The following is a 27,582-nucleotide window of genomic DNA, read 5'->3' on the forward strand; positions in this document are numbered from 1 at the left end:
TCCACCCTTACTTTCAACACTTCCTGTTCTTTCGGGATCCCATCAGCAAGTGTTAGGGATATCGTTTCCTTCGTAAATGTGTAGCCTTCGTTTTTGAGCTGGCAGTATAATTTCCAAGAAGCGACGCTTGACTTGGCACACGTATCCACATACGCATAACCTTGAATGTTTTTTATTGAGATACAGACGACTGGCCTAGGTCTGTTGTCCAGTTCGTTATCAACGGCGCAAAAACTAATATTCTCCTTCTTAACCGGCTGTTGACGTGGTTGTTTCGCACAAGTAGGACAATTTGTACGGACGAATCCTGGCGCACCACAGCCGTAGCACGAGAATTTCGGAGTGGATGGTGATGGCATTTGTGTTTGAGCCTCCGGTTTCGTCGTTGGATTCGTCGTTGCGGCTTTACCCTCAGCGAACTTCTTCTTGCGACATACATCCACAGAGTGACCAGGGTTCTTGCAATAACTACAACGGATGCGGCCTTTTACTGCTGGCTGGGGTTTCGTGTCAAACAGTTCTTCAGCACTTTGGGCAGCCGTTAGAAGATCGTCAAAGCTCGTGACCATCTCTCGTAGCACTTTCTCCCTGATCTTCTTATGCAGTGCTCCGTGTACCATGTCGAGTTGGATACTCTCCGAAGGGCGCGGCGTAGGCAGCTGAGCAATTAGGTCCCTCTTCGTCGCGACGAAGGTTTCCGTTAACTCGTTGTCTTTCTGGTGAACGCCCACGAGTTCCTGGTATATCATCGGCGCAGGCTTTCTCGGAGCAAAAGCCCTGTGCAACCGACTTTTAAAGTCGTCCCAGGTGGTCACGCTGTCTGCCACTCCATTCCACCAGACTGCAGCGTCGTCCTTTAGGATAAGCGGAAGGCTGTCAAGTGCATCGCCATCAGACATCTTCTCGACGCGTTTAAAACAGGATGCAGCAGTCAGGAATGTCTTTACTCGTGTTACGTCCCTCTCGCCGTCATACGTGAAGGTTGCCGTAGCGAATGATGTGATACGGCGTGCAGTCTGAGCGGTTTGAGTTTGACCTTGAGTTATGGCTCCGATCAGCTGTTGGAGCTGGGCGTCGGACATATTAACCGCCATTTCTTCGTTATCGATCGACTTGACAACTGGTTTCGGCTTAATCTTTATAGATGTCACCCGCCCCGACTTCGTTACGATGTATTCGTTTGTAGACGAAGTGCCCGCGTTGGACGCCAGATTGTAAGTGTGGCAGGATCGACGGGGCGTCAGCAGTGAGCGAAACACAGATGTGAAGAGTAGGTATTTATTTTATAAAACTTGGCGAAATACAGAGGGTTTCAAAAAAGGCAGAAAGGCTTAGCTGTTGTGCAAGGGTAGGACCCACAAATGCAGGAGCGAACACCTTGACAAGAACTCAACACCAAATTCTCAGTTAGCAAATTCAGTCTCCGAGCATCTCTATGAAGAAAGTAAACGGAGTAGCTGAACCCGGTCTAAAAGAGCCGTGTCGCCTTTATAATTTCGATCGACGAACAAAATATTAACTCGATACTTAACTAATCTAGGTTGAACTAACGTTCGCGCGTTCTATTTAGTCGTCAGAGACATCTATTGAGCGATCTGCGCACTAATGTTCACTTCACGCCTAGAGACCACGATATACTACCGTTCGCGCGATCTATTTAGCCGTCAGCGCCATCTAGCGGGGTTTTGGGTCAATATTCTACGGTCGATGACGTGTTATGCTTGTTGTGTTTGGTGTTGAGTTCTTGTCAAGGTGTTCGCTCCTGCATTTGTGGGTCCTACCCTTGCACAACAGCTAAGCCTTTCTGCCTTTTTTGAAACCCTCTGTATTTAGCCAAGTTTTATAAAATAAATACCTACTCTTCACATCTGTGTTTCGCTCACTGCTGACGCCCCGTCGATCCTGCCACACTTACAATCTGGCTCAACACCAAATAATGTGCCAAATTTTCATGGCCTTCCGTTATTCTGATTGTATTTGTTATTTAGAGAAAAATGAACCTTATCAGTAACCCTTTCAATCTGCATCATAAAATACGGCACGTTATTTTTTGTCACATTTGACCGGTTCGAGTCCCGACTGAGGCAAGCAATTTTTCATAAGTCCTTAAATGCAGAATGTATTGTTTTTAAAAACAAAGGAAAGTCTCCCTTACACAAAATGTGCTATTTACAATATTTAAGGTAGTTGCCATCCATGTGGCATTCGATTTTTCCACACTGTATACATTTATTTTGAAAAGAGAATAATGTTTAGTTTTTATTGACTTCACAAATCAATAATATGTAGTTATTTGTTATACAAGAGTGCAAAGTTGTATGGTCATAAGTAAAATACATTTGCACTCGTGTGTAACACAAAACTTTTCCCCTCACTACTTATAGCAAAGAAACTACAACGCAAAAAATGCGTTTAACACTCTGCTTCCAGTAGTTCCACAGGTGGTAAATCATTTTCATCACTAGATTCACTTACTTTTATAAATTTTAAAGCACTTAATTTGACCTTATTCAAGGTCAAATTACTTTACCCACTAAGTACTGGATAAAATGCATTTTTACCCGCTGGTATTAAAGGACAAAACACTTGTTTCCGAGCTAGTGAGGGGAAAAGGCTGTTACATACGTGTTCAGTAATTATCTTTATTTTTTTAATAACTCGATAACCGTAAGAGTTGAGAAATTAGTTTCTTAGAGACTGTATTTATTTAAGTTAACTGCATTTCATCTAAAAAAACCTTCCAAAAACACGGTGTATAACTCCATCTAGACAGATATTCTAAGAAAAAAACGTACCTCAGTAAGTCAGTACCATACAGAAAAAGGTACAGTGGCCTAGATGGCGTTACACCTTTGGGAGACGCTCATGTAGATGGCGCTAATATTAATATTTGTCATTTTAACACATCAAGCTAAGAATATGGGCCAAATTGTCAAAACTGAGGTTCAGCCTGTGTCAAGAGATGGCAGTCTATGCATGGTGATTATACATGTTACTTCGACAGTAACTCTCTATAATACTCGACCCTCTTTAGTTTTATTTATGTAAGTGTCCAAATGCTCATTAAAAACACTGATTATTTTGTTATTTTTTTGAATAAAAAATGTGGTACAAAGACAGTTTTATTATTTTACAAATCCAGTTTGCATTACTATTAAGTGTTAATTATTTATTTCTTTGGGTTGGCCAACAGGTGTAATACCAAAACAAATGAACTTAAATAATAGCACAAAAAAAACATTATCCCATTTTACATGAAGGATTTTTTTTAATTTATCTAATTTTATTAAGGTCAGTACGGGTAAGTGTGTGCATAAATTATGAGTAGGTCAGGGTATTAATCGTTATTTGTTTTACAAGGGGGCAAAGTGGTTGTTTAACCGCACGTGCTAATATTGATACCCGAGCAAGCGGAAGATTCCAAAATTGAACCGCGAGCGTGGCGAGTGGTTCAAAAGGTGGAATCTAGAGCGTTGCCAGGGTTTCCAGGCACGAATGCTAAACAAACTTTGCCGCCAAAGTAAACAATATTTTTTCCCCTCACTAGCTCGGAAACACGTGTTTTGTTCTTCAATACAGTAGTGGATAAAGTAATTTGACCTTGAATATAGTCATTTTTACTGGTTTAATTTTTTTTTTTTTTTTTTTTTTTATTATTATAAATGGGCTTACTCTTGACCACAGACTAGCCAAAGGCAAAGACGTGGCCTACGATGGAGTGAGCTCGCCCAGAAGATGCCTGTTCACTCTTGATTTGAAGGTTTCCGGGTTATATGAGCTCGGAAATATAGCCGCCGGCAAGGAATTCCACTCCTTGGCAGTGCGCATAAGAAAAGAAGAAGCAAAGCGCTTCGTGCGGATTCGTGGAATATCTACCAAGTAAGGATGGAGACCGGCCGTGCGTCTAAGAGTCCGATGGTAGAATGGGGACGGTGGAATAAGTTCGTGTAGCTCTTGAGCACACTCCCCGAAGTGCAACCTGTAAAACACCGACAGACTAGCGACTTTCCGCCGATGGGCCAAAGACTGTAGCTTGGCCGTGAGCTTCTTGTCGCCAATCATCCTCCTGGCTCTGCGCTCCACTGAGTCCAAAGCAGCGAGTTGGTATTTGGCTGAGCCGTCCCACAGGTGGCTGCAATACTCCATACAGGATCGGACTTGAGCTTTATAGAGTTTTAGAAGCTGTCCAGGTGTGAAGTATCGCTTCACCTTATTTAGGATGCCCAGCTTTCTGGCCGCAGTTTGTGCTTTAGACTCAATGAAGGTGCCAAAGTTGAGGACAGAACTCAACTCCACACCGAGGAGTTCTAGGCTGCCGGTAATAGGTACAGATGCACCCCGGAAAGTAGGAGTCAGATCGAACGGACTCCGTTTTGCCGAAAACAGACACGCCTGCGTTTTGGTGGCATTGAACTTGACCAGATTGTCGTCCCCCCACTGGGAAACGCGACTAAGGGTCAAGTTCGCTCGCTCAACCATGGCCTCTCTCTGTGAATGTATGTCGTCCCTGCTGTCCCCTGCACTAGCTAAATATCTCTCAACAACCGTACTGTCGTCTGCATAGCCGACAATGCTGGGTTGCAGCATGTCGTTAATGTGAAGCAGGAAAAGGGTTGCGGAGAGAACAGACCCCTGAGGAACACCGGCGTCAATGGCCATGAGGTCCGAAGAGCAGCCATCAATGACCACTCTGATCGACCGTTCACTCAGGAAGTCAGATAGCCAACTACAAAGGTCAGCAGGGATGCCGTATGCAGGAAGCTTGCTAAGGAGACTTGCGTGCCAAACCCTGTCAAAGGCCTTCGAGATGTCCAGTGAAACAGCAAGCGCTTCACCGTTCCTCTCGATGGCTTCGCCACAGCGGTGCGTGACATACGCTAGGAGATCTCCAGTAGACCGACCCCGGCGAAAGCCATATTGACGGTCACTGAGCAGATCGTTTGTCTCAAGGTAAGTCAGCAACTTGCCGTTAAGTACCCTTTCCATGACTTTACACAGCATGGAGGTAATGGCGATTGGTCGGTAATTGCAGGGATCAGCACGACTACCCTTCTTGGGTACTGGCTGCACATTTGCAAGCTTCCAGGATTTCGGCACCACTCTTGTTTGGAGAGAGAGGCGGTACAGGCGTGTTAGTACAGGAGACAACTCAGGCGCACACTGTTTTAGAACACGTGCAGGTATACCGTCTGGACCATTAGCCTTATTCACGTCAAGAGTCTGCAGAGCTCGGCGTACCTCATTTTGCCGGATAGCAATTCCTTGCATAGAGGAGCTGCACTGAGGTAGCGTAGGTGGGAGTTTTGAGCCTGCATCTAGACGTGAATTGCTCGCAAACAGAGAAGCAAACAAGTTTGCTTTCTCCGCCGCGGAGTGGGCCAGCGTACCATCCGGTTTCTGCAGAGGTGGCAGTGTGGGACGGCAGAAGTTGGATTCGACCGCTTTCGACAGGGACCAGAACCGCTTACTACCGGGAGGGTAGGAGGCGAGCTTGGCCCCTATACGACTGACGTGGTCGAATCTAGCCTTTCGAAGCACCCGTTTGCAGGACTTGGCAGCAGAGTTAAAAGCTTTCTTCCTCGCGCACACCCTCTGTGCTCCAGCTTTTGAGTCGCGGGCTAGCACCCAAGCTTGGTATGCAGACTGCTTAAGGGCCACCGCCCGAGCACAATCCGAACTGTACCATGCCATGGGCCTTCTGATCGAGCGATAGGTCGGAGAATGGAATAAAATATTCCATTCCCTGCCGAATCACATCCGCAACAGCCTCAGCAGAACACGAGGGGTCACCCGAGGAAAAACAGACCTGCTGCCAGGGGAAAGACGCATAGAAATGCCGCATCTCATCCCAGTCTGCTGACTCGTATCGCCATACCCTCCTCGTGCCCCTAGGGCAAAGATCAGGAGGAGAGTGGATCGACACGGATTTCACCAGACAGTGGTCGGAAGATCCCAGCGGAGCGGAGACCGAAACCGAGTGCCTGTCCGGATCAGTTGTCAGCAGAAGGTCAAGGCAATTGGGTGTATGACCAGGAACATCCGGTACCCGCGTCGCAACATTTATTAGTTGGGTAAGGTTTAGCGACACAGCAAATTTACGCGCTTCTCTTCCAGCGTGGCAAGTTTTCTCGTACGGGAACAGCCACTCCTCGTGGTGGGCGTTAAAGTCCCCGAGAAATACGAGTTGAGCTGTAGGGTACCGTTGTTGGGCTTTATCTGCCATCTCAGTAAGGTGATCAAAGAGCCTGGTTGTCTCCTGGTTTCCGCTGTGCGATCGGTAAACACAGGCATACAGAGCTTTCTCTGAGCCTGTGTCAACCATAATCCACAAAGTGGAAAACCCGGAAACCTCAAAGCAACGGAGACGCTTGCAGCAAATGTCGTCGCGGACGTACACACAGACCCCAGCATGTACTCTAAACTTATGTTCAAGTGAGTAGCCTGGGTAGTTGAGGTACGTCGCGTCAGCTGGGGTTTTTATTTGCGTCTCCGTCAAAAAGAAAAGGTGCGGCTTCTCGGTTTCAAGATGGTGGTGGACCGGGTCGATATTTGAGTGCAACCCCCTGATGTTAGTGAGGTGCACTTTCAAAGGGAGGAAGTGCCGCCGGTGTTTAAACCTATTCTTTTTGGAAACTTTCATTATTATTATTATTTTTTTTTTTTTGGAGTGTGGGTTGGGAGAAAAAATGGCTGTCGAGGTGTTGCGTTTACCAATTGGATCACTTGAGTTAATCCGGACAGTAAGGAGCTCACTTGGAGACTGCGGGGACGCCCGAGCCCCCCTGAAATAGCCCACCGGGTCCTCCCGTCCAGTCGCCAACTGGCACGGTGGAGCTATTCCAGGATTTTTCGCTAGGTGGCGGGGCAGCCTCTCGCACGTGGCTGTCGTACGATTGGGCCCCCAACTTCCTGCGGTCGGCCACCGGCAAGACCGTGCCTCGGATCCCGCTACCCTCCAACGTGAGCCACTCGGCCCGACGTCACTCAAGGATCCAAAGACCGGCATTAAGCAACACGACTGACAACCAATCAACCCCCAAAGGCTCTGGTACTCCCGCGCACAGACGGAACGTAGCTAGGCTACTTGGCGCCTGACTCCGGCGGGAGGGTGGTAGCATACCAGGCGGCCCCTTGCGGGACCTACCACCGCTGGTTTGGTCGTAGTTTAAGGACATACCCGGGTCCAATTGATAAAAATGAGTGAATCTAGCGATGACGATGTTTTACCACCTTGTGTGTTAAAAAACTCGCAAGTTCAGGATTCTATTCTCGAACTTCAACTATAGAATCCTTTCACTTGCTCGTTTTTCAATTTCACACTCGGCGTTGAAATACAACTTTGCACCCTTGTATAACAAATAACTATTCCCCACACACCACAATAATAGGAATAAAAACTAACTGCTAAACATCAAACTAAATCAATATTTAACATGTTTGATTCAGTATCTACCAGCCAGCTTAAGTACTATAATATTTATTTATTTATTTTATCCGATCCGATATCGGATGTCGGAAGGGTTTCAATAGACATCCGATATCGGATCCGATAATGTGAAAAAGCACTAAGACATCAAGTTAAAATTTGTATGAAGTAACTTTGCACTCTTGTGAATAAACTTCTTAATTATTTCGTAGTTTCCTTACCTCAATGTCACCATCAACCGTTCTTCGACTGAAATTGATCTCTGAAAATTTGTTGATGTTACCTCCACCACGGGTTTTATGCTTTCAACTATAAAATCAAATGTTGCCGGCAACATTCGGCAATATTCTTTAAAAAGTCCGGGTTGAGCCCGTAACTCTTCATAGAGAGTATGAAATTCTCCATATATATTCCTTTCCAAGTATACAATGTTGACATCGTTCCTTTGACGGACGTACTTGCTTAATAATTTGTACTTTAAATATGAGTTCTCATATAAACTTTGTTTACGTGCGGCCATGGCGAATGCGCATTGCTCACTGAGGAGCGATTGCCTCGGCCGCGCGATGGATACGCGATGGCCTTGAGCCATCGCCGTCGCATCGCGTCGCATCGCGTCGCGTCGCGTCGCGTCGCCCGTCGCTCACGCAAGACAGAGCGTAAGCACTACAAACTTCTGCTTCAACTTAAAACATTAGTAGTTTGTCTAGCCAATATCACAAATGCTCCGCTTTCAAACAAAAAAAAAACAGGCAGACAGACAGACAGACACGTCAAACTTATAACACCCCGTCGTTTTTGCGTGGGGGTTAAAAAGGGACGGGTTATTCGGCCATTGTACAATACACGCGCATCATATCCATATCTGTGTACATGCGAACGACCAACGAGTTGCCTCATCACGCACGCACACAACGACAACTGTATGCTCAATGAGCTAACTGCGACATGTCCGCCGGCGGTTTGTCCGCTCTCTAGCATTTTATGCTTCTGAGCAGAGGTATGCCCAATGCTCCCATCCGCTCTCTATAATATCAGGGGCGGCTCACTCCGCGATTCTATCGCAGCGCTACAAGTACATGTGGGGGCCGCGAGTTCGCGGCCCATTCAGCGGTGACGACCTTCGCGCGGCGCAATAGAATTCAATGTCGGCTGCTCGCGTGCGGTCCGTTTGTTAATGTAGGTAAAAATTTAGAATGGCAGCAATTTGTGAATATCAAAGGAGTGAGCCTTCTGTAGGTACTTGTACTATTATATATTCTGTGATAATATTACTTAATAGTTATTTATTTTACAAGGGGGCAAAGTAGTTGTTTAACCGCACGTGCCAATATTGATACCCGAGCAAGCGAAAGACTCCGAAAAGTGGAATCTTGAGCGTTGCGAGGGTTTCAAGGCATGAAGGTCAAACAAACTTTGCCACTGAGTGAAACACAAAACTTTTCACCACACCAACACGAACAAAATACTAACTATAAAACATCAAATTAAATCAAATCCATCAATTTATGATTCAAAATCATCACTTATAGGTAAATTCTACCAGCCAGCTTAAGACATCAAGTTAAAATTTGTATGAATCTATTTTCGTATAATATAATTAGTGTCGTCACATTCAAGGAAGTGGTTTGCGAGGTTCACAAAGTACCTATTTCAGTCTTGGATAACATGATTAGTACTTGATATAGGACTTGTGGGATGTAGAGAGTATTTATAGTAAGGTTTTGTAGACTTACTTTATAAGCTTTAACGCTGACATAATTATAGCTAGGTATACACCGTGTTTTTTTTTCCGTAAAGACACGTCGTTAGACTCATTCATAGGAACCACCTGGTAAGTATATCAGTTTTTGTTAAGTTTGATCAAAAATATTTTTTTCTCAAACATGCAATGAAATATTGTCTTTACGTTCCTTAAAATGGGCTGGAAAGTATCGCTTTTTGAGCGCAACAACTCGAGAGGACTGTAAAGGGATTTCATATTATTTTTTAGGCCTAGGCCTGCAAAGTAACTTTTTTTTTTATAAAATATTGTCCTTTAGAGCATTTTTTATTTTATTTCATTGTATGTTTGAGAAAAGCACTATACATGCCTCGGCGTGAAAACGGATTCCCGGCCGTATATGTATACCCACTTGGCCGGAAATCCTCATTTTCCCGGCCTCTGATGTAATATACTATTTCGCTTTCATACATACAAATACATGACAGGTACGAGTACTTAACAATGTGAGATAACTTTAAAATTACATAAAAGTTTTTTTTTATTTTATTAAATGGCTTCAGTCCATTATTAAAATAGGATTTCGCCACTGCCAGGTGATATTAGCTAATATTAATTAGTGATTGCAGTACGGTAATTACGACAGTGTACGGTGAGTTAGCACTTGTAAATTGATAGCTGGATTTTACAAGAGCACGTGGACTACCGTCCGTTGACGACAAAAAAGAGGCTAAACGCGTTTCGAGATTAATTCTTCATCAGCTTCTCACTACAACATTAGTTTACTGCATAATAAGCTATCGATGTTACACTTTAAACAAAATTAATGAGCAAAAGAGAAAGAAATTGTTCACGACAGGATGGCGCTCGAACCGGAAGTCCTACATAAAAGTTAGGGACAAATAGATATTTAAATATCTATATTTAAATATTTTTATATTGTCTGTGTGGTGACGGGTTAAGAATTTCACCACCCCCTTTCTTCCCGTGGGTGTCGTAGAAGGCGACTATGGGATATGGGTTAAATTGTGGCGTAGGCGAGAGGCTGGCATCCTGTCACTGCAATGTCAGAGTTTCGTTTTCTTTCAACCCCTTATTTGCCAAGAGTGGCACTGAAGCTGTAGTAGTTTCGTGTGTTCTGCCTACCCCTTTGTGGGATACAGGCGTGATTGTATATATGTGTGTATGTAGATATTTAAATATTATTCGAACTAGCCCTCCTGTATGGCAATTATTAAAATCGCTCTAATATCAAACTTATCTTACTACACTTCTAGTTTTCCACGTGTAATAGGTCAGCGTGAAATCTAGTTAAACTGAATTCAGTAAGTTAAACGGCAAAGTTAAAACAAACTGAACCGTTCGTTATCGCGGTAAATAGTCAGTTTACGACGGAAGTTGGAATTGTTTTGTGTTTATAGTTGAATTCTAACACGAGATTATATTCCTAGTAGCTTTGCAAATATCTAATGGGTCGGCAACGCGCACGTGACACCCCTTGAGTTGCGGGCGTCCATAGGTTGCGGTGACCGCTTTCCATCAGGCGGGCCGTATACCTGTTTGCCACCGACGTGGTATATAAAAAAAATATATATGACTTTTTTGTGATATATAGGTAATCTGGATAGTGCCTGATTAAAAAAATATTGGCAATCGTTCAAGTTCAAGAGAATCTTTATACTCATATCAATTACCAGGCAGTTTTATGATGTTAAAATATTATTTCCGGGTTAAAAACTATCCTATGTCATTAATCAAAACTCAGAATACTTATATCTAATAATTATATGTATATGTATATTTGAATTCTACTACTTGAGATTATATGTATTCCTACCTAGCTTACGCAAATATGCAGGTTATCTTTGTGTGGGATAAGTTATTCGATAGCGCCTGATGAAATAGTAATGGCAGTTGTTCAATTGAAACGGAATGTTTATATTGTTTACCAGGCACTTAACTATTTTACTTCTATGGTAGATGAGATGTTTTTTCCTTTGCTATGCATGCCCTTCGTCGGGATTCAAACTATACCGACACACACAGGACATTAGACTGGGACACAAATCAAATTCGTATTTATAATATTAGCACTATAAAGTTAAAATTCGTTTTCGTCAACTAATTAATTACTTTAAGTGAGAACGATAGGTAAAAAACTTTTAATAGTTATAAATTGTAGGTAGCCATTCAAAATGAAAACTGTAAAAATATATACAGCGAAGAATTCACGTCGAAGACGAGAAAATTCCTACATAATTTTTTTCCATTTTTTTTTTTAGTTTTTTAGCGTTTGTGGACGTTCGAGTTTATTTAAAACAAATAGTTACTAGTTATTTCTAATTATTCTATTTATTTTTATTTATTTTGACGAAATCTTAGGTTAGAAAACTCAGTTATAATATGACGAAGCCTGCGCTGTGGATCTGAACGTATGTATTTTTTAATTATTTCTTTTGATGAATAAATTTCTATAATATTATTCAATCAAACTAACAGCAACTAAAATAACTTTGGCAATCCAAGCAAGTTTGTCGACGAATCTAATTGAGTAATGATAAACCCTTAGACTTATCGGACAAATAAACTGTACGAGAGACCGGTACAGTAGGCCAGGTCTTCAATTTGACCAGAGGACCGTAGTATTACGATAGAAAATTTTGTACATGGCATTTCCTAATAGTCGTTTTTAGGGCAAAATAGAAAGATTGTATACTGTAATCAAATAATCGTTGGAATCAGGCGTTTCGTAGAGGAAAGACATGCGAATCGAAATAAAAAAATCCGCGATTTACACACGAAAATAACGTGTAAATCAATCAGTGTTTTTTTTATATGAAAGTAAGGTTTTCACCGTAAAAATAAAGGCCCTAATAAATAATTATAACAAACAAACCAAAACAAACCAAAAATACAAAACTCTGCATATGTTTTACCTCCAGTCGGACAACATAATCTACCATCTAGAACGGGGTTTGATTAGGTACCTACAATCAAATCAATAGTTTTACTGTAGACCTACTGTGTTTTCTTCACTATGATCAAACTATCTGTTAGTAATGAATCACGGAGTTAGATGGACGCTACCAATTAGAGAGATTTGCCTAGCGAAGGGAGGCATAATAATGCTACTATTGCTACTTGGAAGATTGGATTACTTTAGTCAGTATAATAATTCAAAGTGTAAGTGTAACATAGGCATACAACCAACGATTTTTGAGGCAAAAAAAAAGAAATAAAATAAATAAATATTATAGGACAATCTTACACAGATTGACTGAGCCCCACGGTAATCTCAAGAAGGCTTGTGTTGTGGGTACTCAGACAACGATATACATAATATACAAATACATATATACATAGAAAACATCCATGACTGTGGAACAAATATCTGTGCTCATCACACAAATAAATGCCCTTGCCGGGATTCGAACCCGGGACCAAAATCCAAGATGGCGCCTGTAATCTGTGGGATATCGGTCCTACATCCGACATCGGATCAGAAAATGTGAAAACGCACTAAATAATAAAAATTTGCGTCTAGTATCTGATGGCACTTAAGCACAGTACAAACCAGTAATAACTCTTCCAACAAATGTACGCCGCGCGGGGTGCACACAAGCGCGTCGTGTACGTACGCAACCATCGATCTAAACTACCAACACATGCAAGCGGATTTGGATAAACGTGGATAAGAATAATATGCATAATGATATTTTTTGTGTTTTCTGACTGATATAATGTGGTATTATTATACTAATATCGTTTTCCCCTCACTAGCTCGGAAACACGTGTTTTGTCCATTAAAACCAGCGGGTAAAAACGCATTTTATCCACTAGTGGGTAAAGTAATTGGACCTTGATTAAAGTCAAATTAACTGCTTTAAAATTGATAAAAGTAGGTGAATCTAGTAATAAAGATGATTTACTACCTGTGGAACTACTGGAAGCAGTGATAAACGCATTTTTTGCGTTGTAGTTTCCTCGCTATAGTGAGGGGAAAAGTTTCGTGTTACACTCGGGTGCAAATGTATTTTACTTCTCGTGTTTTAAAAAACTCGCAAGTTCAGGATTCTATTCTCGACTATAGAATCCTTTCACTTGCTCGTTTTTAAATTCCACACTCGGCATTAAAATACAACTTTGCCCCCTTGTATAACAAATAACTATTAGTACCTAGTAGTATTATATAACAACATCGTACTTTGGACGATGTCGTGTAACATTGATAGTAATTTTGTTCAACCACGTGCTTTCGAACGCAGTGGGTACCTGTCGCGTCGCCGCTGCCGGAGAGTAACTACTGAATCGGACTTCCGGTTGGGACGCCATCATAGCGGTTTCGTGTCGTGAATAATTTATTTTTCTTTTACTCATTAATGTTGTTTAAAGTGTAATATTGATAGCTTATTATGCAGTAAACTAATGGTGTAGTGAGAAGCTGATGAAGAATTGTTCTCGAAACGCGTTTAGCCTCTTTTTTGTCGTAAACGGCCGGTAGTCCACGTGCTCTTGTAAAATCTAGCTATCAATTTACAAGTGCTAAGTCACCGTACAATGTCGTACTTACCGTACAAAAATTACTAATATTAGCTCATATCACCTTGACACTGGCGAAATAGTCCCAATGGACTGAAGCCATTTAATTTTAAAAACTGAACTGAACTGAACTACTGAATCGTCCTTATACTGTGACTTAAGTAAAATAAATAATATATACCTTATAAAAAATCATAATAATATACATAGCTCTCGAATTTCACGATACAATTGATAAGTCATTCAATAAAAAAAATATATCTATAATAGTAATCACTAGTTCTATAGAGAAATTCATTGTATTTGACCTACCTTCTATTAAAGTTAAAGTTAATAAAACTAGCTTGCATAAAGTGTGGATAGTACAGATTATTTAGTACTAGTCTACTTACGCCGGTCGATGTATTTAATCTACATACCTAACTGCCTCTGACAACTTCCTTACTCCTAACCCTTCAAGATTAAATCTCGGTCCTCTATTAATAGCGACAAATTATTCAGTGGAACTACCCTCTAACCATAGAATAAGTAATAGCTAGCTAACTAGTAACTTACGTATAGAAAGGACACCACTCCTCGAATGCCTTTTTATGCTAAAACAGTTATTCGGTTTTCTTTTAACGTCACTCCATCGTGAGCAATCGCAGCAAATGACTGTTTTTTGTTTTAAAATAATTGTCATACATTCAAAAATGGAATCAAAAACATTTTCTTAAAATTATGTTCTAAATTTAAAAATAAGGTGGCAGTGACAGAATTTTAGGATATTTTAGTCATTGTTGGGAGTCAATCGGTCCTCGCTAGAGATACGGGTGGCCGGTTGCTCTTTGCTTGGTAACGGCTGGTTTTGTTATGTTTTGTGAAATGTAAAAAATGTGAACATCCTTAGACAATCTAAGCCGCAAAAGCCAGTTTTGGAGATAAGTGCTATTGATTAAGAAACTCTGTAATTTAATACCACTTAATCTCAAAAGTTGTAAAATGGAGTCGGTTATCTTAGTGAACAAAACTTGTGCTAAGCTTCAAATTCAATTTAACGCCATTCCGATTGTTGACAAAAGGACTGAAGGATGTAGTACCTGGCCAACGTAACACTCACTTAGGCTTAGGAAAATATCGATATCATACTATCTCTATCGCCCTTCCGTTTTGGCGCGACAGAGCTAGACTGAATTTCGGTTGTAAAATCCTACTTGAATAAACGATATTTTTATCTTTATCTTTATCTTTATTGGCGTCTAGCGTCATTGTCATTTCGGGTAGGCAGATTGCCAGGCCCCGTAGCCTAATGGAATTTCTGCGACGTGAAACGAAATCGAAACCCCGCAGAAAGGTAGTCTGGCTCTGTCACGCCAATACGCAAGAGCGATAGAGATAGATAGCTACGAAAGAGATATTATCGTGAGCGTTTGTGCATTCGGCTACGCACACTGTTCAACATCACGCAGCGTATTAGAGGTTGTAGCTAACCTCTCTATCGCTCCTCTGTAGTGGTGCGACAGAGCCACACTGCGTTTTATTGGCCACGTAGCGTCAACTATTGGCTCTTCGACTAGCCGGCAGTGAATCTTATGCATAAATTTGGTTCGGCTCAAGTTTATCTATATTTTAACTACGAAAACAGAACAAGAAATCAGGAATTTGAATAGCAAATCGCTGGCTTTGTTTTAATTTTAATTAGAAATGGAGAATACTGGATTTAAGTAGTAATTATGTACATACAAATTAGAGTAAGTTTTGCCACACCTCGGACACTGGCGATCAAATATATGAAAGAGGCGCGTTCCTTGCACACATTCTAAGCTCGTGTAGGTGAACGCGTACCATGCTTGTATGAGTGAGATATGACAGGTCGACTGTTCGCGTTTTTGGCAGGCGGTAACTGTGAGGTAATCGAGAGGGGGTGGGCGGCACTTTCAGCGGGGAGCAGGAGTGGCCATACTGTACGATAGTACTCTTTATTATACTGTGGTTTTGTAGAGTCTGGCCAGGATTCGTTGGCAACTATTTTGAAAGCCCTCCCTCCTGTCCGCAGTCACGTCGTCGTGTGTATGACCAACCTAGGCTCCAAGGCGAACTTACTCACACTTGTAGTTGGACGCTCCTATTGAGTTATTGCGCAATACACGGTTACACGCGCATCATTTCCATGTGTGTGTACATGCGAACGACCCAAGACGTGTCATCACGCACGCACACAACTACAATTGCACGCTTGCACGCTCAATGATCTAGCTATATGCAACTGACAACATTTTATATTTTTGAGTACAACTTTTTATTGTTTGGTTTGAAAGAACTTAATAATAAAAGATACACTTATCTTTTTACGTTTCATAAAAACTACAATTTTAACGCGAAAATCCCTTTTTATTACTACTTCGCGGCCAAGCCGCGAGAAGAATCACCAAAAATAGTTTTTTCTACTTGTCGACTGTAATCTGTCAATTAGGCCACCACAGACTAAACTATAAGTGCTAACTTTTCAGTGTTGGATACTCTATGGCAGTTCCGACTCAATTATAATAAGCTCATTATAGTTGACTTTAGTTAACTGTAATAATTTAAAAAATAGGACTTCATACAATTTCTATACTAATTTGCGATACCTGGCAAATTTTCCTGCATCTGAAACACATTTTTTTTATCTGTCGCGTTATCGGCCAATCAGAGACGGTTATTACAAACAATTGGTTGCTAGGTAATTCGATGTTGATACAACGGTGAACGACTCTATTAACATTAATTTTAACTTGCATAAATGATGATATTTCCGTAGACTCGTAGAAATAGTGATATAATTAAGCTTTTCACTCTCGTATCGTACTATTAGGCCACTCAGCAAGCTTCGTGGCCTAAACATGGTACTCGACTGAAAAGCTTTGTATTATATCACGATTGTATAAAATACTATTTATGTTTTTCCTACTCAGAATCACGAGCTCTTTTGATCTAGAACAAAAAACAAGAGACAAAAAATGGTCCTAAAATTTTCTATTATTTTGCATACTTTCCACTTTGTAACCGCTGTATAAAACGTTTAGAAAATGGTAACGAAGTGGAAAAATTTAATTTGGGACGTTTTTTTTTTTTCACCTAGTAAGATCAAAAGGGCTCGTGATTTTGAGTAGGAAAAACATTAACCAAAAACATTTAAACCTATTTTGTACTATTCTTCACGCAAAAACGCCCATCTTTGATCTATTATTTTTGATGCTGACTGTACTACATGTACTTATCATCCTCCTTGCGTTATCCCGGCATTTGCCATGGCTCATGGGAGCCTAGGGTCCGCTTTGACAACTAATCCCAAGAATTGGCGTAGGCACTAGTTTACGCAAGCGACTGCCATGTGACCTTCCAACCCGAAGGGTAACTAGGCCTTATTGGGATTAGTCCGGTTTCCTCACGATGTTTTCCTTCACCGGAAAGTGACTGGCAAATATTAAATGACATTTCGCACCCGGAAAACTCATTGGTATGAGCTGGGGTTGGAACCTGCGACCTCCGGATTGAAAGTAGCACGCTCTTACCGCTAGGCCACCAGCGCTTTTTACATGTACTCCCTGTCTAATTAAAATTAAACTAAACATCATTCCTCAAACAAAACACTTTATCAAATTACTTACAAAAGCCTGTCGTTACAGACTAAAATTCACATAATTGTGTTTTCCTTGCCTTTTATTATCAATTTAGATTAAATTGGGTTATTCGTTCTTGCATTTAATTAACGAACACAAACATTCTTACTTTTGTGTGGTATCATTTTACCGTTTAATTTGGCTTCAAGAGGTCTCTAATGAAAATAAATGATGTTATAGGAGACTGTAAATGACTTGTGAATTTTTCAGTAGGCTTGATTGCGGTATTCACATATATATGTGAAAATATTAATTAGAAACATAATTATATTATGTAAATATTCTTATACTTATAAGCTTGTTTAAGCTGTGGTGTTGATACTTTAAATATTGATTATATTCAAGAACTCCATGAAGCAAAAAGAGAATTGTACATACTATATTGGATTACATTTGTTTGCCTTTCAATTGCATACCTATGTGATGTGACTTAATGCGTTTTCACATTATCCGATCCGATATCGGATGTCGGACCGGTACCCTATACATTACGGGCACCATCTTGGATTTTTTCTATTGAAATCCTTCCGACATCCGATATCGGATCGGATAATGTGAAAACGCACTTATTCGGAATCTACTGGAAATCCACGTTAGAAAGAAAATGAAGTGCACTTATATCAGCCGAGCCGTAGGCATTCTCTAAATAGTCTAAATGAATCAGATTATTAACCAAATTTTGACCTGAAACGATATAATGAAAGAAACTAAAACTTCGGTTTCCGCTGATCAGTCAACTCAACTCAACCCAAAAGATATAAAAAGAATGTTACCACACCAAAAAACAGAAGAACTCACCACCATTTTCTTTGTCCACAGATCAACATGACGTAACACAATGAACATTTAACAACCACCATGGAGTCCAAAGAATGGCCCGATTTCCTGAACAGCACGAAGAATTTCAAATCCGGTGCATTCGAAGAGCCCTACGGGATTAATGACGTCATAGATGTGTCTCCGAAGATCAACTATAGTTTCTACGACAATACTACTGCGCCCGATTACACGAACTTCACTACGGACAACTTTTGCGCGTCTAACTTCAGCCATGTCTATTTGAATGTGACTTGCGAGTTCCCTATTGATTATGCTGAGCCTATGTATGGGTAAGTGTTATAGAAGTATTATTTACCATAAAACATTACAAAATTACCCCAGGTACTTAGGTACTTCTTACTATAATATAATAATGCTCTTTTAAATCCTTGTTCTTCATGCCAATTTCCCCTTATTATTTATTACTTAGGTTTTTACTTTAGGCACTTCTTTCTACTTCTTGTGGCACGACGATCCAAAGTGAATCATGACCTGCCTTCTGTCCAAAGCCGTTCAATCTAGTGCGAACTCTAATCAAATATGACATAGAAAATTATTGTCAGAAAATTCAACTTTTATCGACTTTGTCTGGCCTAGTGAACCTTGCCCTGCCCGCTAAGCCGATGGTCGATCCTCAGTTTGAATCTCAGTGTGAGCCATTTATTTGTGTGACGAGCTCATACAGTTCCTGAGCCTTGAATGTTTTCTATGTATGGATACTTAATTATCCACTACACCAGACCGGTCATCGATCCTAAAAATAGGTCCTAAATAATCATTTCCTTTCTTCCAGATACATCGCACCATTCCTGCTAGCAACCACAACCGTAGCCAACACACTAATCGTGGTCGTCCTCTCCCGCCGGCACATGCGAACGCCTACCAACGTGGTTCTCATGGCTATGGCTCTCTGCGACATGTTTACTATGCTTTTCCCGGCTCCTTGGCTATTCTATATGTATACTTTTGGGAACCATTATAAGCCACTGAGTCCGGTCACAGCGTGTCAAGCGTGGAACTATATGAATGAGGTGAGTCTTTTGAGATTCTGTAGTCAATAGCTCAGTTGCAGTTTGACCAAATCATAACCAAATCTAATAATATACTATTTAGGTGTCCGTGCCTTCGCTTGAACCACTAATGAGATTAACACCTTCATAACTCGGCCCTAATCGAGTGAATTCCTCGACTAGTAGCGCCATCTGGCGCGCCAGTCAAGTACTAGTGTCGCCCGGTTACCAGCGCTCGGCTGCTTTTTCCTCAGTACGCTTTTGTAACTCGGCCGAGCAACACGTTTACAAAAGCAAGTCTTAAAAAGTTCGAGAAATTTAAAACATCGAAAAGATTATGATTACTTCTAACTTCGTGATATTCCGCTCGGTGCCTTTGGCCCAGCGACGAGACGCAGTGACCTCCTGTAGGCACCGTCATAAATACGCGGATACATATGCCTCACTCACGTGAGACTGACATGGCGTCGTCCCGTGAGACGACAGACGTCGTCCCGTGAGACGACAGGCGTCGCCCTATGAAACGACAGACGTCGTCCCATGAGACGACAGACGTCGTCCTGTGAGACGACAGACGTCGTCCCGTGAGACGAAAGATGTCGTCCCGTAAGACAATAGACGTTGTCCTGTGAGACGACAGACGTCGTCCTGTGAGACGACAGATGTCGTCCCGTGAGACAACAGACGTCGTCCCGTGAGACGAAAGACGTCGTCCCGTGAGACGACAGGCGTCATCCCGTGAGACGACATGACGTCGTCCAGTGAGATGACATGGCGTAGTCCCGTGAGACAACAAGCGTCGTCCCGTGAGACGACAGGTGTCGTCCCGTTAGACGACATGGCGTCGTGCTGTGACACGACAGGCGTCGTCCAATGAGACGACATTGCATTGTCCCGCGAGACGACAGGGTGTGTTCCTGTGTGGTGGCATGGAGACGATGAAGAAAATTGACAGCGACGGGACGCAGTGTAATCCTATGCACCGTCATAAAGAATATAAGGGACAAATGCCACGCTCACGTAAGACGAGACAGAGCGACGTCCCGTGAGACGACATAGGTTCGTCCCTTGAAAAGTCATAGCTTCGCCTCGTGAGGTGACAGGACATAAGAGATGTTTTGAAACGACAGATGAGGTCCCATTAGATAACCTGGCCTATGAAAAGATAGGGCCCACAATCCGATAGGGCATCGCCTCGTGATATGACAAAGGAGATCATTCATTGTGCAGACATGATTCGTCATTAGAGACAACATGAGTAAAGTTGTGCTGTGCGAAAAAGTACACTGTCATAGAAATTGACAAGCGTCGCTCCGTAAAAGATTAAACTTTGCAGCGACTTGGAATTTGGATTTCGTTGCCCTATGCGATGATTTACGACATCCTGTGAGAACCCATTGGGTTATTACATGCTATGCACTAATTCACCTTTCGTGTCATGAGACGAGCGTTATGATCACGAGGCAAAATGTTGTATTTGTACTCGAATCTCAATGAGATTATGTCGCTTTAACATCTACTTTGCGGTAATTAGCACAACTCTTAGCTAAACATACTTTGTATAAGGTATTTCTAACCATATGTACTTCGTAGAAGGTCTTTCGAATCGGAACCACAGCGTACGTGTTAACCTGAGACATACACAATTACACAGTTTAGTCATTGTCTTATTAGACAAAAATCATCACGCGATGGGTTCCCATAAGTGGGGTCGTTTTAGACAGGTAAAGTGAACGACATCGGCGTCGTCTCAATTGCCTAATTAGCTAATACATAATGAGCGTGGTCACCTGACCAACAGATGAATGATTGTGAGGAATGTCCAAATTTATCTCACTCGTGAATATCTGAACGGCCATAATGATGACGAATGTGTGATCCAATTACTGTAAAGCAACGTCGTTATTGCCAACCTAATTTGTCATGTCAACTTTTAGAATGCTCGTCATTATAGAGGTTTATTAGCAGGTTTGACGTTGTGAAAATCCACTTCCATATCTAAAAACGTGTGGGTGGAGCTTCGGTAGCAATTAACTAGCACTTTGTTGCCAGATACTAAGCGAATTAAGAAATATACATAATAGTGATGCTAAACAGAATGAAAAACCACTGTATATTACAAAGCCCTTCTTGCCCAATCAGAAAGGGAGAGGGGGCGGCGAAGATACCAATGGAAAAAAGAAAATCCATTAATTTATGCCACTGTTTTACGCTATTCCTAGAGTGCAGATTCTTTTAAATGAATGATTAGAGTCAACTCACGGGCGTCAATAATTGACGCATGGTCTTGGGTCTAGATACGGACTTTAGAAATGCAGAAGGACCACTCAGGTACTTAGCAAATGTTGACTATTAGCTACAAAATAACTTACCGCAAAGGAAAATTCTTGTACTAGGCTCATTACTCTGTGAAACCTGGATATTCGTCTGTATTTCAGCAAACTTATAGCTGTCCGGCTGAAACATCCAGTCGGACTAATGGCGGATAATGTTCCAGTATATGTTGTTTAGTATACCGAACTGACAAAAGTATTACTTCTGTAACAATCGACCCAGTAGAGACTTCTGAACCAATTCATTTAGAAATAAAAAGCTACAGCTCGGAAAGTTTTCTAAATACGATATATACATATATGTACTACAAATTGACCTCAAACTGCCGTTAATCGACCAACGGTTAGAATACTCAATCATGCATTATTACTAACGTTAGCTAGACCAAGGTTACATACAATCCTTAAAGAGGTTAATTACAAAGACAACAAACTCGTACCGGAAATCTGACTCCCAAATATATACGATATTATGTGGATAGTTTGGCAAAATGACTTAAAGGATATGTTATTTAGTACAATAGCATTTTAGTATGCCTTGTTGCATTGTTACTCAGGACGGACTCTCGTCGTAAAAGGATTTGTCGGTTGCCCAGTTCGATGGCGTAATGTTACGAATCCTATGTTTCTATAAATAACTAACGAATTAGATTAAAGAGACGACCGAACAATATTCTCAAACTATTTACAGCGAAGGACTATGGCTTACATCTCTTGACCGAAGTAAATGAAGTTGGTCCTAAACTTAAACAACTACACAAAACAAAGCAAGAAACCGTGTAGGTAAATTGTATTCAAAGTGCTTATTTGTTGTATGAGTATGATATATCGAAAACACTTTAAGCTCATTAAAACCAATAGGGCAATACATTTTCCGAGAGAAGCAGATTTTCGCAATTTGCTAAGGCACTCTTATGGATAAAATGTTGAAAGGTAGTCACTGAATGTGGAGGCCTGTTTCTGAAATAATAAATTAAACGGAATGAAGGATGAATCTCTTTCGATTTTAGAACACAGTTTCCTCTTACAAATAAAGAGGCGCTCGCATCCTAAAATTATCGCCCGCTACTGCGGTATTACTAACAGAAAGTTCCCGTTTATTTCATTTGACAAATGTTTTCTGAATAGGTTTCTGGGGCCTAGAGAGATTAACAGAAGTTGTATATGTATACACAATTAACTTTTGGAACTCCATTAGCGCGTTGTAGGATCGATACACATTTCCGCAGTTGCTTACTAAGCGCCATTTATTAGAATTTTGCGGCGCGACTATTTGTCAGTAACAGAGGAGACGCCACAACTTATTCAAAAATGGTTCGTAAGGTCAGAGGACGAGTCCCGGTTCAAATTGAATTTAGTGTAAGGAACTAGAAATATGATGTTTATAACATTACTGTGCTTATGACTTAATTTAGAAGACTTCGGACTCCTAATATACCTGAAATACAAGAATTTGTTACGACACTCATAAAAGGGAGCGCAGATTCTAGGCAAAATGGGTTTCTAGTGGTAACAGAAAACTTAAAATTATTGCCGTTTAAATAGATATTGATGAACTATATTTATCAGAAGTAAGGTCTTGAAACCTAAATGAAAAATAAAAGCTCAGCGCTTAAGGTACGCAGTACTTATAGCTACGATATTTTGACCTATTGGTCTCGGATGACAGGCAAGTGTAAATACCATTGTCATTGTCCGTGGCGCTACATGCTACATCCGTGTGCACGTACGACTTTTAAGAAAATTCTAATTATATGCCATACGATAAATAAATAATTGTCATCTCGATATAAGTGTAGAATCAGGTATTACCCTACATAACAGTTGCATCTTGTTTGTGGGAAGTCCCGCTGCATATGGATTTTGGGAAATAAGCAAGAATACAGTAAATATTAACCCGTATGTTTATGTGTATACATCAGTTTATAAAGAACGTGAGACATTTATATTATTCGCACAAAAGAGCAATATATAATATATTGCTTTGCAATTTGGTGATAAATTACGAAAGTTCTGAAAAAAAAAAAAACTATTTACTATCTTAAGCTGATGACTGAATTTTTTTTATAAATGGGTAATCGTACATCATTAACCCTTATTTGAAGAGTTATCTGTCGTCTTACATTCTTATTAGAATATCGAAATGGACTAAAGAGCCATAAGTCGTAATGTTTTAGAATTACTAGCTCACGAATCGTACAATTTTGCCTTTATAAATTCGGCTAGTCAGCACATAAGTCATAAAAATGATAAGCCTAAAAATATATGCATCACATATTCATAATTATTCAAACACAAATTAAATTTTTCAAATATCGAAAAAAAAAACATACTAGCTAGACATAGCAAAAGACTAAATAAAGTTGACACGTACAGTGTAGAGAGGATTCCCGCATTAATATTCATGTATATTCATGGAAGTATCAAATTGCCTTCATTTGATCTTCGCCTAAGTATGTGTGACTCATTAGATCATTGATTCGTTTCAATCGCTTGTATCAGAAAGCTTTTTGCTCAGTTGACCCATTTTAATTTAATAGGAAAAATTTGCATAGTTTCCGTTCTCGTAAAGACTTTGAGTAGGAGCTTACCTTTTATTATATGGATCCTTAGCTAACCATTGCCATGGTATTGTCAATTCAGTCAGAAGCCGAAAATGTATTATCATCTTATTTGCAGTTTTGCTGCCAGTCCAGCAGTAACGCATAAATTATCGTGATGTGGGTATAAATTACAAATTAACATATGATAGCGTGCAATTTCTTCCAACTCAAGCGTTCATTTCAATTGTTTTGGCAAATGTATATTTCATATACAGAATTTAATCCCATAACACATTATGCTATGGGAAATGTTGACATTTGGCAGTGGGCTATGTAAGACAATGTTTAAGCTATGTCAATATTGCTTATTACTCAGTATGCCAACAATAATATGTGCATATTCGGATATACATATAGGCGCATTACTTATGGTACAGTAATCAATTTACATGAAAAATAAAAATTTAAACATAATGTCATAATGCTCATGGCAGTGCTATGATATAATTTGTGTATTATAGTTACATAAATTATTATTAAATAATAATAATAATAGGCGCCGCGGGTTGATTCCGGTAACGACGGCGGGGACTTCGCGAGTCAGAGCGAGAGTGAGCCTGCCAATGAGCAACTGAGGAGGTCTTTGGAAGAGGCGATTACGCAGTATCGCTCCACAAGCAATCCTAGGCCACGATTACCACGTCTGCCCATGAATAGACGCAATCTAGCGCTAATAGGAGCCTTAAATGCTTTACTAGATCCATATATGCGGACTAGTAAAGATCTAGATGATACACACTCGATCATGTACTGCGGGGCCATCGCGGCGTGCCGTGTTGCTCGAGTCAAGTTTCCGGACGCTGACCGTGCAACTAGGACCGCCGAAGGTGTCCCTGCATGGCAAGTACGGATCGAGCGTCGTATCAACTCGTTTAGGACTCTCATTGCAAAGCTGATCTGCTTCAGAGGGGTAATAATCGCCCCCGAGTAATGCGCTTTGTGAACCAGGCGTTCGCGGGGACGGACATCAGGCCCCGCGACTATTTGGCCAATGTCACAGAGCGCATCGACTTCCTGAAGCAGAAAGTCTATGCATGGGCAAGCCGTATTCGCCGCTACAGAAAGCGTGTGGACCGATTCCAGCAGAATCGTCTTTTTCAAAGCGACCAAAGGAAAGTATACCGAAGGTGGGAGGAAACCGACCCTCGTGTGTCTGACGTGCAGCTGCCGGATGCTACTGCCATGTCTGATTTCTGGCGTAGCATCTGGTCGGTGCCCGTCGAACACACGGAGGGTGAGTGGATGACCGTTGTCGAACGCGAGTGCGAGAGCATCGAGCCTATGGGGGCTATCACCATCAGCCCCGACGACGTAAGTTGTGCTACCCGTACGGCCCAGAACTGGAAAAGTCCTGGACCGGACGGATTGCACAACTTCTGGCTAAAATGGTTTCGATGCTCGCACTCGCGTTTGGCAACGCAATTTCAACAAGCCCTCGATCTTGGTTCTCTCCCACCTTCCCTAACAACTGGTGTTACTTTCCTGCTCTATAAGTCCGGTAGTACCACGGAAGCAAAAAACTACAGACCCATCACGTGCTTGCCTACACTTTACAAGCTCCTTACATCCATTTTGAGAGCAAAAATTAACGCGCATATTGTCGCTAACAACATTCTGGCTCCCGCTCAAAATGGATGTAGGGTTGGGTCCCGTGGTACTAAAGAGCTCCTCCTCATAGACATGACCATCTGCCAACAAGTTCGGCGGAACAAGGGGGCCATTTCGGCCGCTTGGATTGACTATAAGAAGGCCTATGATTCGGTGCCTCATTCATGGCTGAGAAGGGTATTGGAGCTGTATAAACTTGATGCAGCTTTAATATCCTTCCTGGCTGCATGTATGAGGCAGTGGACCACAGTCCTTCGTCAACCAGGAGGCAGGGATGGCCCCCTGGCCCGCAGGACTTCATAAGGATTGAGCGAGGAATATTCCAGGGTGACAGTTTGAGTCCATTATGGTTCTGCCTAGCTCTGAATCCCCTCAGCACGCTGCTGAAGGATTCTGGGCTAGGTTGCCGGCTTCGGAGAGAGGGTGAAGTCATCTCTCACCTTCTGTACATGGACGATCTCAAACTATTTGCACCGAACACCCAAGACCTGATGGTGCTATTGAAAACCACAGAAGTTTTCAGTACCGCCATCAGAATGGAGTTTGGTGTCGATAAGTGTGCGGTCATGCATGTGCAGCGGGGGAGGTTGTAAATTCAGAAAATTTACAACTTTCTGAGACGATGTCGTTCAGATCTATCTCTGAATCAGAAACCTATAAGTACCTTGGTATGTCACAGTCGTTGGGTATTGAGGATGTTGGCATTAGACGGTCGGTGAAGGAGCGCTTTTTCAGTCGGCTGACAAAAGTCCTTAACAGTCTTTTGTCAGGAGGCAACAAAGTGCGCGCCTTTAACGCCTGGGTAATGCCTCTACTCATATACTCCTTTGGCATACTACGGTGGACCCAGACTGAGCTGGATGCCCTGGATCGGAGGGTCCGCTCACTGCTTACCACACACCGTATGTTACACCCGCGCTCGTCTGTTATGAGATTGTACATCCCACGGAAGTGCGGAGGTCGAGGCTTCCTAAACGCCAAAGATCTCCACAACCGTGAGGTGTACAATCTCAGGAATTACTTCCTTAACAACGAGTGCGGGATGCATCGTGATGTGGTGGCAGTGGACGGAAACCTCACGCCGCTCTCCTTGGCGAAACAGAACTGGCGCAAACCTGTGGTACTAAGTACTGCGGACCGCAAGGCGGTATGGGAGAGCAAGCAGCTACACGGGCGGTTCTACAAGGCCCTCACGGGACCCGATGTAGATCTGCTCGCATCGGTGAACTGGTTACGATTCGGGGACCTCTTCGGAGAAACCGAGGGTTTTGCCTGTGCAATTGCGGACGAAGTTATGATGACGAACAACTACCGGAAATATATCCTGAAGGACGGTACGGTCGACATTTGTCGGGCATGCCGCCGTCCCGGAGAGTCACTCAGGCATATTATTTCCGGTTGTTCTCATCTTGCTAACGGCGAGTACTTGCACAGACATAATCTCGTAGCCAGGATTATTCACCAGCAACTTGCTCTTCAATACGGCCTTGTGGACCGCGAAGTACCGTACTACAAGTACTTACCTGCGCCAGTTCTCGAAAATGGTCGTGCCACGCTCTATTGGGATCGATCTATTATCACTGACAGGACTATTGTAGCCAATAAACCTGACATTGTGATAATAGATCGACTGCAACGCCGGGCAGTGCTCGTTGACATCACCATCCCCCATGATGAGAATCTCGTGAAAGCCGAGAAGGACAAGTCCAGTAAGTACCTAGACTTGGCTCACGAGATAACCGCCATGTGGGATGTTGAATCAACGATCATTGTTCCGATAGTCGTTTCAGCGAACGGTCTCATAGCGAAGAGTCTCGACCAACATCTTAAGAGACTCTCGCTAGGTGGCTGGATCAAGGGCCAGATGCAGAAGGCGGTGA

The 27,582-nt window shown here is 41.8% G+C and overlaps 1 protein-coding gene across 1 annotated transcript in view; it reads left to right on the forward strand.

Annotated features, from left to right (window-relative positions):
- The window catches only part of LOC125236973 (sex peptide receptor), a 236,013-nt gene that overhangs the window by 158,924 nt on the left and 49,507 nt on the right, over positions 1-27,582 (forward strand). The window contains exons 2-3 of the mRNA XM_048143890.1: positions 18,149-18,438; positions 18,942-19,179. Coding sequence (XP_047999847.1) covers positions 18,188-18,438; positions 18,942-19,179 — 489 coding nt within the window. The 5' untranslated portion in view covers positions 18,149-18,187. The remainder of the gene's footprint in view (positions 1-18,148; positions 18,439-18,941; positions 19,180-27,582) is intronic.

Source organism: Leguminivora glycinivorella, chromosome 20, assembly GCF_023078275.1.
Source record: "Leguminivora glycinivorella isolate SPB_JAAS2020 chromosome 20, LegGlyc_1.1, whole genome shotgun sequence".
NCBI classification, from domain to species: Eukaryota; Metazoa; Arthropoda; class Insecta; order Lepidoptera; family Tortricidae; genus Leguminivora; species Leguminivora glycinivorella.